Source organism: Petaurus breviceps, unplaced genomic scaffold (assembly GCF_028583685.1).
Source record: "Petaurus breviceps papuanus isolate PSGF00001 unplaced genomic scaffold, PetGlider_PUasm1.0 79, whole genome shotgun sequence".
Taxonomy (NCBI): domain Eukaryota; kingdom Metazoa; phylum Chordata; class Mammalia; order Diprotodontia; family Petauridae; genus Petaurus; species Petaurus breviceps.
In genome coordinates this window covers 32705343-32719240 of record NW_027186523.1, presented here as the reverse complement: position 1 = coordinate 32719240, position 13898 = coordinate 32705343, and the positions used below count along the sequence as shown (strand labels likewise).

Sequence of the window (13898 nt, the reverse complement as noted above, 5' to 3'; positions counted from 1 at the left end):
ATATTACAGTCATTAAAAAATTGGCTGTGGTTGAAGCCCTGCATTTTCAATTTTCCTACAAATGATGTTTTAGCTTCCTTTTAAAGTGCACTTTGTATCTGAATCGTCTACCACCAGCCAGCCTGGCTATCAAAAATGGTCTTCCAGCTGGGTGGGCTGAGTGACAGCTCCTTAATGGAGGAAATTGATGACTTTCTGCCCATGTAGAGGTGAAGGCATACTGGGCAGATTTCTTTCCATCTGCCACCAGCCCTTTGCAAGCTGGCATTGCCCAAATGCCCAATATACTCATTCCAACAAAAAGGATGTCGCCAAAAAATAAATTGTGAGGCTACAGCTGTCTGAAAGAATCATCAGGGCCATTAGGCCCCAGGGAGATAATATGAAGAGGTGCATCAGTGTTCATCTTTGATGAAAACCTAATTAAACGAGGGTAGAGGTGATTGAGAATACTTTAAAAGCACAGAGGTGAAGTCATTAACATTTGCAGCATCATATAGGGAGCAACCTCAGGAAGATGTTGCCCTGAACTGTAGCCAAGGACCTGATACATGGAGGAATGTGCACTGATGTTTCCTGTTGATGTTTTTGTGACTGGCAAAATATTGTCACTTAGTTACACTGTGTTCTGCTTGTCAGGCAAGGGAAATCCATTCAGCAGCAAAAATGGGAAAATATATTTGATTGACAGTGGAGATGTAGAGAATGATAATTGAGAGTGGCAAATAATGAAAGAGAAATACATTTGTGTTAAAAAGTGTATAATATGTGACACACACAGAAAAGTAAGATACATAGTACAACAAGCATATAGGAAGAAAAAAAAGAATGATAAAAGTAATACTCAAATAAAGGTCTATTTAGAAGAGTAAGAATAGGGAAAACTTCTCCATGCACTAAGTGTAGACCTGAGATTTAATCCAATGCACATGCTTATTCAACTGGTATCTACATCTTGGCAGTCATTCAAAGGCTAATATAATTCCAGTAGCCACATATGGTTTTAAACCATGTACTTGATGGTTCTAAGCAGTTCTCAAAGTGAAAATAGTTTTTGGAATCCCAAATTTTCTTGATTTTACCAGTCCTTCCAACCTATTTATATACTTGATAGTGTTTTATAATTAGTTGATTATCATTTATAATTTTATAGAAATGTGATAAGGGTTTCATTATATGGCTAACAAAAATATGAATTGAAAAAACATTTGTCTCTATTTCTATTTTCTATAGACATTTTAATTGAAATACATCTTTATTAGTAATTATTATTATTATAGCTTGGATATATGATTTCTTCTGTATAGGGATCTTCCAGGGTGGAAGCTGCCTCTGTTGATTCAAACTGGCAAGTTGTCTGTAATAAATTCTTAGAGAGATCTCTGAGGTTGTGACTTACCTTATAATTAAAATCAGTATATTATACTAGGCTATACCATTTGTTGTTCAGTCATTTTTCATTCATTTCTGACTCTGTGACCCCATTTGGGGTTTTCTTGGCAAAGATACTGGAGTGGTTTGCCATTTCCTTCTCCAGCTCATTTTACAGATGAATAAACTGAGGCAATAAAGTGACTTACCCAGGGTCAGACAGTTAGGAAGTGTCTGAGGCCAGATTTGAACCAGGGAAGATGAGTCTTCCTTACTCCAGGGCCAGCACTCTATCCACTGTACCACCCAGCTGCCCCTATAAAATAATAGCATTTATATAGCATTTCAGGTTTGCAAAGCCCTCTACAAATATTATCTCATTTCATCTCCTAAGATCCCTGTAAGGTAGATGCTATTTTTATCCCCACTGTTCAGATAAGGAAAATGAACCTGAAGGAGGTTAAATGACTTCCCTTGGGTCATACAACTAGTAAGTATCTGAGGCAGAATTTGAACTCAGGTCCTCTGGACTCCAAAGTCTGCACTCTGTTATTCTATGTTGCCTTGGAACTTGTGTTTTTTATGATGATATTTTAAACTAACTTTTAAAATTGTTTTCTGCAACTTGTATTTTTTTATGATGATATCATTTTAAACTTTTAAAATTGTTTTCTGTCTAACATCCCTGTGAGGCTCATATCACAAGAATTATTGACTCCATTTTAACATGATGAGCCAGCTAGTTGGGGTAAGCCTTGGAATTTGAACCCAGATCTCTTCTGACTTCAAGTTCAGCAATATTTCTAAGACACCAGACTGTCTCTTAACTGTTTTCAATGCCATTTTAATTTTCTTCTTTAATACAGAAGAACCACCAAATGTCAGGATTGAGGTGGGCTTGAGAGGTCATCTGGTCTAACTCCAACCCTGTCTACAACATAACTCCCTCTGCAGCATCCCCAATAAGAGATCATCTTGTCTTCACCTGGAAGCCTTAGGAGAGAGAACTCACCATTTCATGAGACAGTACAGTTCACCTTTGGACAGAGTTGATTCTGTATTTCCTTGTTAGGCAAGTCAACCAATCTATGTTGTAGTGCAAATGGCAAAGTTCATATGTCTTGAAAGATGTCTTGAAAAGATGATGTCTTGAAAGAGACATATGATTATGAAGTGAAACGGGTTATTTCAGTACATAGAACTGGGTTTCAACAGACAGCCCCATCAACAGTGGGTGCAGTTCACTTTAGGCCCCAGACTGGCATCCTAAACAGCTGAGCCATTCCACATACCACATTTCTAATTACTAGGGCCATAGTGAGCATCATCAGTATTTAAATGCAAATACATAGCAGCAGTCAGGATGACAAACCCAAGTATTAAGCGAAGCAAAAGCCTTCCCTTTAGGGAGAGGTTTTATAAGCCTCTGGAGTTAGGTGAAAAAACACTGACCCAGATGGATTCTTTCACCAAGGGATAGTGGATAGAGCACTGGTTTTCAGTCAGGAAGACTGGAGTTCAAATTTTGCTTCAAGATACTAGCCATGTAATTCTGGGCAAGTTACAGCCTCTGTCAGCCTCAGTTTCCTTATTTGTAAAATATGGATAATAGTAGTACCTGCCTCTTAGGGTTGCTATGAGGATCAAATGAGTTAGCATTTTTAAAGTGCTTTGAAAGCCTTGAAGTCCAATATAAATTCTAGATTAAATATATATACATATATTATGTATTTATATTTATGCACATATGTATATATGTAAAGATGGTTTGTCATAATCAATTGATTATAATTGATAATCTATACTATATAATTATCAATTGATAATCTATAAAGTACTTATTGTATGCCCCACAAAGAGGGAACAAAAAAGATTTTTTGCTCTCAAGGAGCTTACATTCTAATTGAGATATCCATACAGAAATAGGTATATTCAGAATATACATAGAATAGATAGAAGGTAGTCTCAGAGGACAAGACACTAGCAGTTATGGGGACAGGGAAAGCCCTCCTCCAGGAGATGGTGTCTGAGCTGAGTCTCAAAGGATGAAAAAAACAAGATAAAAGAATAGAATTGAACAATCCCTAAGCGAGGGGCTTAATCATTGTTCTGAGATGACCTTGCAGGAACATTGATTAAAAGAGGGAGGCAGAATCTGGAGGAAGTTGTCCATACCTGCCTATCTAAGATAAAAAAGCCAAGAGCTGAGGAAAACTAATTCTTGGGAAACAGAAAATTGAGTAGACAAGTAAAAATCACACATGAATATGTCACTATGATATAAAGAGTCAAATGGAGTGAATCTGGAATTTGAACAGCTTCACAGGCAATAATATTGCTGACTTCCTTGGTTAGGAAATATTATGGTCTTTTTCCCCCTACAAAATGTTGAACTTATATCAGTTTCTTTGAAATTTCTGCCCATTGCTCCTAGTTCTTCCCTTTGGGGTCAAATAGACCAAATTAATTTATAACAATATTTAAAATTCATTTAAAAATAGCCATCATGTTTCTCCCTCCCCCTGCTCCATCTAAAGTCTACTCCCAGATAAACATTTCAGTTCCTTCAATTAATTCTGTCATATGATATATCAAGGCCCTTCACCATTTTCCACCACTCCTATGTACATTCTCCAGCTCAATATCCTTCCTAAAATGTGGCATCAAAATGTGGCATCAAGAACTCAACACAATATGAGGAGGAGAGAGTCTAGCAGGCCTGTCACTTCCTTTCTTTTGAATCCTGTACATCTCTTAATGCAGGTTAAGATTGCATTGTTTATGGACTGCTATGTCACACCGTGGATTCATATTGATCTTTTGCTCCATAAAACTTCCCAGATCTTTTTCAGATAAGTTCCTACTTTGCTATGACATCCTCATCTTTCTTTGTGATGTTGATTTTTTTAATCCCATTATCAAAAATATTAAATTTAATGACCAAATTTAGAAAAATCTAATTAGAAAGAGAAACATAACTCAAAGAACCATATTTTATTGATCTGTTCTCTGGATTAACATTTGCCCATTTCTTGTCTTAATTCTTTTGATTCATATGAGCCAGCAGGATGTGTACTGCACCTATTGAAGGTACAGGCAAACAGCACCTCACTTATAACTTATCAGTGTGTTATTGATGCTTTTAGTGATGCAATTCTGGGGGAAAAAAGGATTTAGCCCAGGAAGCTTCTTTCAACCCAGAATGGTGTTAGGAATGGTATCTTACAAGGCTTTTCATCCCAATTTGGAGGATATGTAGGAAGCAAAGGTCAGCTCTGAGAGAGTCCATTTTGATTTACCCAAAATCAGAATGGACATTTGAAAAGCACTGTGCTACATGTAAGGTAGCAGTATTGCTGAGTATAAACAGTTTTATAACTCTTTGTGAATAATTCCAGATTACTCTCCAAAATGGTTGATCAGTTCATAGTTCCCAATTTTTCTACATCCCCTCCAATGTTTGTTATTTTTCCTTCTGTCATTTTAGCCCATCTGATAGGTGTGAGATGATATCTCACAGTTGTTATAATTTGCATTTCTCTAATCAATAACGATTTAGAGCATTTTTCATATGACTATATATACATATATATATATATATATTGAGAGAGAGAGTAAGAGCACTTTGATTTCTTCTTCCAGAATTTGCATGTTCATATCCTTTGGTCATTTATCAATTGGCAAATATTCTTATAAATTTGAGAAAGTTCTCCACATATTTAACATATAAGACCTTTATCTCAGAAACTGTCTATAAAATTTTTCCCCCAATTTTCTGCTTTCCCTCTAATCTTAGCTACATTGATTTTATCAAAACTTTTAAATTTAATATAATCAAAATTATCCATTTATATCTTACAATGCTCTCTCATTTATTCATAAATTTTCCTGCCTCTAAGTCTGAAAGATGATGTCTTCCTCATTCTAATTTATTTACAATGTCTCCCTTTATATCTAGGTCATGAATCCATTTTGATCTTATTGTGATAAATGGTATAAATATTGATCTGTCCTCAATTTCTGCTAACCTGCTTTCCAGTTTTCCCAATTTTTACCAAATAGCTTACTTTTTTTTTTTTTTTGCTTTTTGGAGAGCAGTTGGGGTTAAGTGACTTGCCCAAGGTCACATGGCTAGTTTTTGTGTTAAGCATCTGAGGCCGGATTTGAACTCAGGTCCTCCTGACTCCAGGGCCGGTGCTCTTTTTACTGTACCACCTAGCCACCCCCAAATAGCTTACTTTTTAACCCCAAACTTCAATCTCTTATTTTTTTTTTGCTTTTTTTTTGGAGGGCAATTGGGGTTAAGTGACTTGCCCAAAGTCACACGGCTAGTAAGTGTGTCAAGTGTCTGAGGCCGGATTTGAACTCAGGTCCTCCTGACTCCAAGGTTGGTGCTCTATTCACTGCACCACCTAACTGTCCCAAAAAGCTTCAATCTTTACATTTGTCAAACACAAGGTTATTATAACCATTTATTCCTGTATGTTATATGTCTACTCTGTTCTACTGATCCATCTTTCTATTTATTAACCAGTACCATTGCTCAATAACTTTTAAGAGTTTAAAAGGGTCTTGAAGCCAAAAAGCTTGAGAATTTCTAGTGTAAAGTATTAGATTTAGATTCAGTAAATTGTAGGTTCAGTACTGACCTTTGACACTTATTAGACTATTCCTCACTCCTCATTAAAGTGAGAATACTGATATCTATAATACCTAATTCACAAGACTGTCATAAGTAAAGGAAATAATCTACATAAAATGCTCTGTGAGCTTTAAAGCAGTATCTAAAAGTCAGAAACTGTGTTTAATCCCTGTTACAAACAGTCCTCAAACCTGTCTCTCAGAGAGCATGATTCAGAAATTAATCATGGATCCATACATATTCTCTAGGAAGGGCTTTCCCCACTTCTTATTGGTATATTACAAAATCACTCCTTCATTCTTTGGAAATGATTGGTTTCTACTCATTGTAGCATCTAGTTCAAACTACAGAGATCTTCTGGGTAATAAGTACACATTTCTATACCACTTTAAGGTTTACAAGTTGATTTTCTCATAACACTCTGGGATGCAAGTGTTAATATTATCATTCTACAGATGAGGAAACTGAGATATTGATATTAAGTGACTTTCACAGGGTCACACATTATATGTCAGATCTGAGATTCAAATTTGGGTCCTCTGACTCTACAACTATTGTTCTTTATATATTTCTTCTATTACTTTATGGGCTAATTTCTGCACTTCTGTGGAGTTTGTCCCTCCTTTTAAATGTTTCTTCTTGGAATGTGTTTAATTGCACTTTTTACTTTCTATGCTTTTCTGTTTCTTCCATCTCACTTTTCTCTTGGTGTTTTACATGACATAAGAAGTGACCTTTGAATCTTGCTCTCAAAAACATGAACTTATATAAAAACATCTCATATCTTGCCTATGTCACTTAATTTTTCTTTGCCTTTTGTATTATACAGTCAACCTTTCTGTCATCAAAGTATGCTGTCAGAGTACAGAAAGACACATGGGAGATTTTTTATGAATCCTAATGCAAAGCAAGGGGAGATCAGTTCTACCCATGCTGTGTACAGGATATAAAACTTACCATATCTACATGTATGTGAAGATAATGCCTACTGAATCCACCCCCCTTAGGGCATGTGATTTTAGTTGATTCTCTTCCTTTTCCTGTCTCATTCCCTCTTTTTTCCTCCCCACATTTCTTTCCCTTTCTCCTTTCCCTCTATCTCCTTCTTTCTTCCTCTTCCTTCTTCTTTTTCCTCTTTTTTCCTCTTCCTCCTCTCTCTCTCTCTCTCTCTCTCACTCCCTCTTTCCCTCTCCCTCTCCTCCCCTCTCCTTCCATCCTTCCTTCTCCCCTTCCTCTTTCTTTCTCTCCCCTTTTCTTCTTTTCTTCCTACCCAATCTAGCCAAATACAAGATGGATGTCTGGAGTTAAAGTTAAAATCTCTGCCCATGTTAAATCAGCAAATATTTATTTAATGTTTATTGTGTCCAGGCATTATGCTAAGCAGTGGGGATACAAAGAAAGAGGGAAAAACTAGTCCACACTCTCAAGCAACTCATAAATTAATGCAGGAAATGACATAAATGAAATATATATGGTACAAATTTTAGATAACCAAGAGAGAAGGCACTAGTATTAAGGGGGCTTTTTGCAGAAGGTAGGATTTTAGCTGAGACTTGAAGGAATATAGGGAACTCAGGAGATGGAAATGAGTGGGGAGAGAATTCCTTGCATAAGAGACAGCCAGTGAAAAGTCAATGAGATGGAAAATGGAGTTTCTGGATTGTAGATTATGTGGAAGGGAACAAAGTGTAAAAAAGCTGGAAAGGTAGGAAGGGGCGAGGTTGTGAAAGGTTTTAAAAGCCAAACAGAGTATTTCACATTGGAAGGTAAAGGTGACAGCTAATTATCCCAGATAAGAATAAAGCCTGGAACCTTGGCCTCATTATTATGATTCTCTAGTTAATGGCACTAACCAAATGCAGCTATCACCCCATTCAGGGCCTATTACCTAGAAAAAAAGGCATAGTCCAGACCTTGCTCTGAGCTACTTATAGTAGAGATATAGTTGTATACATCAAAGTGATCATAGCCTCTCAAATGTTTTCTTCTCCTAAAACATATAGATAAGAATACCAGGAGGGCCATACAAGGTGGCCCTCCTTTCCATTTTCAGTAATGGGAATATGGAAGGGGAAGGGCTAATTACAACCTCTAGCCTTTCCTAGGCAATTCAGCTGTTCATAAAATTTTTAGAGCCATAAATGACCTCTATCTCATCTGACCGAACCCTTCATTTTACAGAGGGGGAAACTGAGACCCAGAGAAGGGAAAGGACTTGCCTAATGTCACACACTGAATCAATGGAAGGGCTATGGTTCAAACCAAGGCCCTATGACTCTAAATCCAGTGTAATTTTATTTTTAGTTTAAAGTAATAACAAAGTGATTTGAAACATTGTTCTTTTGGCTTGAATCGGATATTAAAATGGAAGAGAATTTATTATTTTGATCAGTGAGGAAAGTACAGATTTTCCATATAGAAAAATATATATACATATAGACTTATGGAAATTGTTCTATAGGATTCAGTGTTTGGAACTCTAGGCATGAAAGCACCTTAAGTCAAGTATGGGACAGAGGCAGAGATTGAATCCAGACCTTCTTGCCTCCAAAACCAATCTTCTTTTTTAATATAATGCACTGCTTCTCGTTCATGAAAATAGGACTTGTTTTTCATTCAAAGATAAAAAGGTTGAAGGGAAAAGCATTATAGGATATGAGTGAGGTACTAAATTAGCTTATAGGAACTCATTTTAGATTTTATTATGATGTCATCTATGGCATAGAAGGAAAATACTACAAATTTGCAAACTAAAAAAATGATAAAAGTTGGAGAGCAAAAATGGCTTCTAGTTCCATGTTTTGAATAAAAAATATTGATTTCAATTTTCAATATCTTGTCAGTCATTTAAGACACAAACAGTGTAGTCAGAACTGGATTTAATTCTAGGTTCTGCCAATTTATTAGCTACATTACTAAATCACATCAATTTAAACTTCACTGAATCCTCGGATCCCAATTTATCTGAAAAATGGCTACCTCCCTCAGAGGGTCATTGTGAAGTTATGTGTGTAAGTAATTCATGAGAACAAAATTTCTATAGAAGTTCTATTGTCATTATTGTAGTTATGTTTTTAAATTTTATTTTCTTGTACAGGACCTGCGGCTTCCTTGGTATAAAGAAGTCCTGGTGAAGAACTTCTTCTACCAATGGAGAACAGCATTATCTTTGAAATGTATGGTCTTCATGGCCTTGGGAACCAAAAAGTGACGTGACTTGCTCAGATTCACATAGCCAATGTGAATCTCCTAATTATGATTTATACAAAAATATTTACATAAAAATAAAGGCAATAAGATAGAACTCCTACATCTTACTGAATTTAACCAAGGTAAAAGCAAAACTGACATTACTTCCTTTGCCGAATAACTCCTTTTAACCCAACATCAAAACTAAAAATGTATTCATTCTGACTGCTTTCTTCATGTCTGCTATTTGACATATGACTTGAGACAATTCAGAAATATGCTCACACTTTAAAATACTATCACTTTGTCTACATAATGTCTAGGGCAGCTGCTAGGTGACCACAGTGGCTAGAGCTCCAGGCCTACAGTCAGGAAGTTTCCTCTTCCTGAATTTAAATCAGCCTCAGACACTTACTAGCTGTGTAACACTAGGCAACCCTGTTTGCCTCAGTTTCCTCATCTGTAAAATGAGCTGGAAAAGGAATTGGCAAACCATTCCAGTATCTTTGCCAAGAAAATCCTAAATGGGGTCCCAAAGAGTGAGACACAACTGAACAACATAATGTATATGTTTATTTTATAGACAGATATACATATATAATATTATGGAAATATGTTTATTTGTAAAATGATTTTATTTATATACATATATTTAATAGTTTTTTTAATCAGGTATGTAGACATAAATGATACATTTGTGTACTTCAATGTGTACTTAGAATTTGCAATACACAAATTATCACAAAGCCCACTAAAGAAACTTTATGCCCCAATTCCACTATGGTGGTGCATTTTTTATCAGTGTCTGTTTTTATGAAAAATGAATAGCCTTAGAGTGTTTTACACTATTTCTCATTGTTCAAGTTTACTGATAAATGAATTTCCCATCCCAGCTGATATACTGAAAATAAGAAGCAATGTGAACTTTAAGAACAGGGTGATGACCTAGTTTTTCCTTTAATAGAATAGCACTATTAGAAAAATATAGAATAAAATATGCATCATAAACATCACTACTCCAAGGATCTTTAAGGAAAAATATGAGATTGAGTAAATGTTTTAAATATAATAAAATAAGAATATTTGAGTTAGTGCTCAGCTATAAGATCTTTGTATCATATATTTTGTTCTTTTTCTCAGCCAAAAACATATCTTTTAAAAAGCACAAGTGATCTTTTCTTTTCAAACATGTTCATATTGTACGTGGCCCATTTTCTCTGACAGTGATTTAGTGTGTCATGTGGTACTTTCCTTAATCATTCAACCATTAAGATGCATTGGTGGCAGAGTTCTTATTATTTCTAGGGTAAATATAGCCTGTGGCTGATCAGAATTCCAGAATCTCATGATAATTGCTCTGACCTTTATCTAGGATTAAGTGTATTCATAGCATTTTACTAAGTACATAACTAAAGATCTCTTTATCTTTTGGGTGTAAAATGTTTGTAATTGAATGATGCAAAGCACTGTCGATATTTCTATATGTTTCTATTTACTTTTATGGACACTGGATGCTTTAGCTTTTGAACAATATCAGGAACTTCTTAAGTTAGGAGTAGACAAATGCACATAATATGAACAAGATTACTATGCCTTTGTCTCATGCCGTATTTCTGGAGAATTCTCCACAGTGACACCAGGGTAGCCATGTTATAGGAGTACCTAATTGTTCAATAGTACAATGCTGTACCATTGAAATTAAACAAATTACTTCTTATACAACTCTCAAGTTAAATTCTCATCCTACACAGGGTCTACTCCTTTAGACAGTTGGAAAGTTGAATATAAACTTCTTGAGGGAAAAAGTGATCCTGAGAAATTATTTCTTTTTAGTCTTTTCTGTTGAGAAACACTAAAGGGAATGATGTTACATCTCGACCTCAGATGAAAATCAACCTTGTGCAAATCTTAGTTCCTTCAAGCCCCTCTGTCAAGATGGCAGGATAAAAAGATAGAGCCATACTTGGGATCACCTTGACCTTTTCTGTGTTCCATGTTTTGATTAGCTAGCCATTCTACTCATATCCCATTTACAGACTCATTGTGAAGGGCTTGAATGGCAAACCAGCAAAGTATAGAATATTGAAAAGGTCAGTGTGATTTAGCCCATAACCATAAAGCTGAAAATATGTGAAAACTCATTTTTTTACTTCGTGCTCACAAACAAGAACTGTGATAAGAATAAGAAATCATTCCAATTAACCAACTTCTGTTCCATTCAGAATACTTTATTAAGGACGTCAAACCTCAAATGATCTTTTGACCTCTTATCTATAGGAAATTAATAAATAAAAGGCCTAGCTTATCATAAGGTGAAACAAGAGAAGCACAAATGTTTTAGCAGCAATTCAAGAAAGATTTTATGAACAGGCTTTTTATTGGTTAGTTTGATTTGTAAACTCATGTGTAGATGAACCGTTTAATGCTTCAAAGCTCCCAGTGTAAATGAGAATTAACTTTACAGCTATAAAACTCACCTGAAACCAACTTCCTTTGCTTTTTATTTAATCTATAGCATAGCTGCCAGTCAGATGGGAATGCCATTTATTTTCATGGAACCGAAGGCAGTGAATTCAATTTTGCTACCACCCGGGATATAGATCTTTCTTCTGAGGATGTCCAGGAGCAGTGGTCAGAAGAGTTTGAGGAGCTCCCTACAGGGTGAGTAATTGTCTTTGGTGGCCCATGTTAATATGTGCTTTGTGCAACATTTGTACAGAGAACAAAAATGTTTTACCTAAGAATTAGATGCAATCCAATGGATAGGATTTTAGTGCAGTTGAAATTTTAAAAAGCCCCTGAAAAAGAACTTTAACAGTGATACAATGATCATTTTAGCTTTCAAAATGTAGATAGTTCATACCATTCCTAATCTTTCTGTTATATAACTATGCCTCTATACATAGTAGAAAAACAAAATTGTAAATTTTCTTTAAAACATTTTAACTACTGTTTAAAGTGGAAATAATTCATAATTTTAGTAACTTGAAACTATCTCAATAAAATTAACTTTCATTTGGAGTAAAATGTTTTTTCCAAATTTTGGTAATATCATTCCTTTTATTCAGATGCTCAAATATATGTTGGTTCAAAGAAATGCATATAGTCTAGATACTGTAGCCTGACTCAGTCGTGTACGACTTGGCTTGTTAAAATCATTTTTGGACTTAAATTTGTCTCTGGAAACCTTATAGACAAGAGGGAAATTTGAGTGAGGATTAAGGAGAGAGGACCTGAGGATAATTTTCTTTATTGATTGCCCTGACCTGTGTCACTTGCTCTGGTGAATATGTCACTTAAATACTTTCTTTAACTTGAGAAGCATTTGCCAAAGTCCCCATTGGCAAAATTATTAGCAGGGCCAGCATTAATATGATAACTAGAGGTGAAATGTAGCATTTCTTTTTTTTAACATTTATTTCTTTTTAATTTTCAACATTCACTTTTATAAGATTTTGAGTTTTAAATTTTCTCCCCCTCCTTCCCCTATCCCCTTCACAAAATGGGGTGCAATCGGATATAGGCTATACACATACAATTATATTATACATGTTCCCACATTAATCATGTTGTAAAAAAGAATTAGAACCAAAAGGAAAAAACATGAGAAAGAAGAAACAAAAAAAAAGAGAGAGAAAATGGTGTGCTTCAATTTGCATTTAGACTCCATAGTTCTTTCTCCAGATGTGGAGAGCATTTTTTCCATCTTGAGTCTTTTGGAGTTGTCTTAGATCCTTGCATTGCTGAGAATTGCTAAGTCTATCAAATCACATACTGTGGCTGTAACTCTGTACAATGGTCTCCTGGTTCTGCTCACTTCACTTAGCATCAGTTCATGCAGGTCTTTCCAGGTTTTTCTGGCATTTACTTCTTAATAGCTTCTGGATCTCTTCTGGTTACTTTTTCAGCAAATACATTAATCAGGTGTTGAGATATTTACACTACAGATTATGTTGTTTGCTATTTGAAAAGACACTTAAAATTAATATTATATAATTTCATAGCAAAAATATTATTGATAATATTTAATAATGATCCTTTTTTCAGTGAAATTCAATGTTCCTGATGCAATCCTCTTCCTTAAAATAGACTATGTGAAGGAGGTGAAACTTAATATGTACAAAAAAAAACACCCAGCATTTTGTTAATATCACTGAAGTCTTAAGAATGCAAGAAATGCTAGGTCAGACCAGTAGTCCACCCAGGTCAATCAATCACTAGTTTTTCCTTTAAGGCAGGGGTGAGGAACCTGTGGGCTCAAGGCCACATGTGACCTTGAGGTTTGGTTTCTGTCAAAAGGCCTCACTTGAAGACCTAGAGGGCCAGATGTGGCCTTGAGCCCACAGGGTTCCCCACCCCTCCTTTAAGGATGCTTGATAGAATGGTAGTTCTTCTCTATAACTCAGACTAATACGGGAATCAATGTGGTAGTAAAATTACATGCTTAAAAACATTTTAGAAAATACATAAATATCTTAATATTTAGTCATTGAAAATAGACTAGGTCAGGGTCATAATAAGGGACTAACAAATCTTAACTAAGAACTTAGACATCTTTATAGAATTATGGAATCTCAACATTTGAAGTTAACTTTAAAGACCACCTAGTCCCAATCCTATATGAAGCATGTTTCCTCTCCCACATCCTGGATAAGTGATCATTCATCATTTGCCAAAAGGCCTCTGAGACCTTCCA

The 13898-nt window shown here is 35.4% G+C and overlaps 1 protein-coding gene across 2 annotated transcripts in view; it reads left to right on the top strand.

Moving 5' to 3' along the window:
• LOC138175901 (reelin-like) overlaps positions 1-13898 on the top strand; it is a 566655-nt gene that overhangs the window by 307881 nt on the left and 244876 nt on the right. For both annotated transcript variants that reach the window (XM_069106558.1, XM_069106557.1), the window contains exon 11: positions 11718-11863. In XM_069106558.1, coding sequence (XP_068962659.1) covers positions 11718-11863 — 146 coding nt within the window. The remainder of the gene's footprint in view (positions 1-11717; positions 11864-13898) is intronic.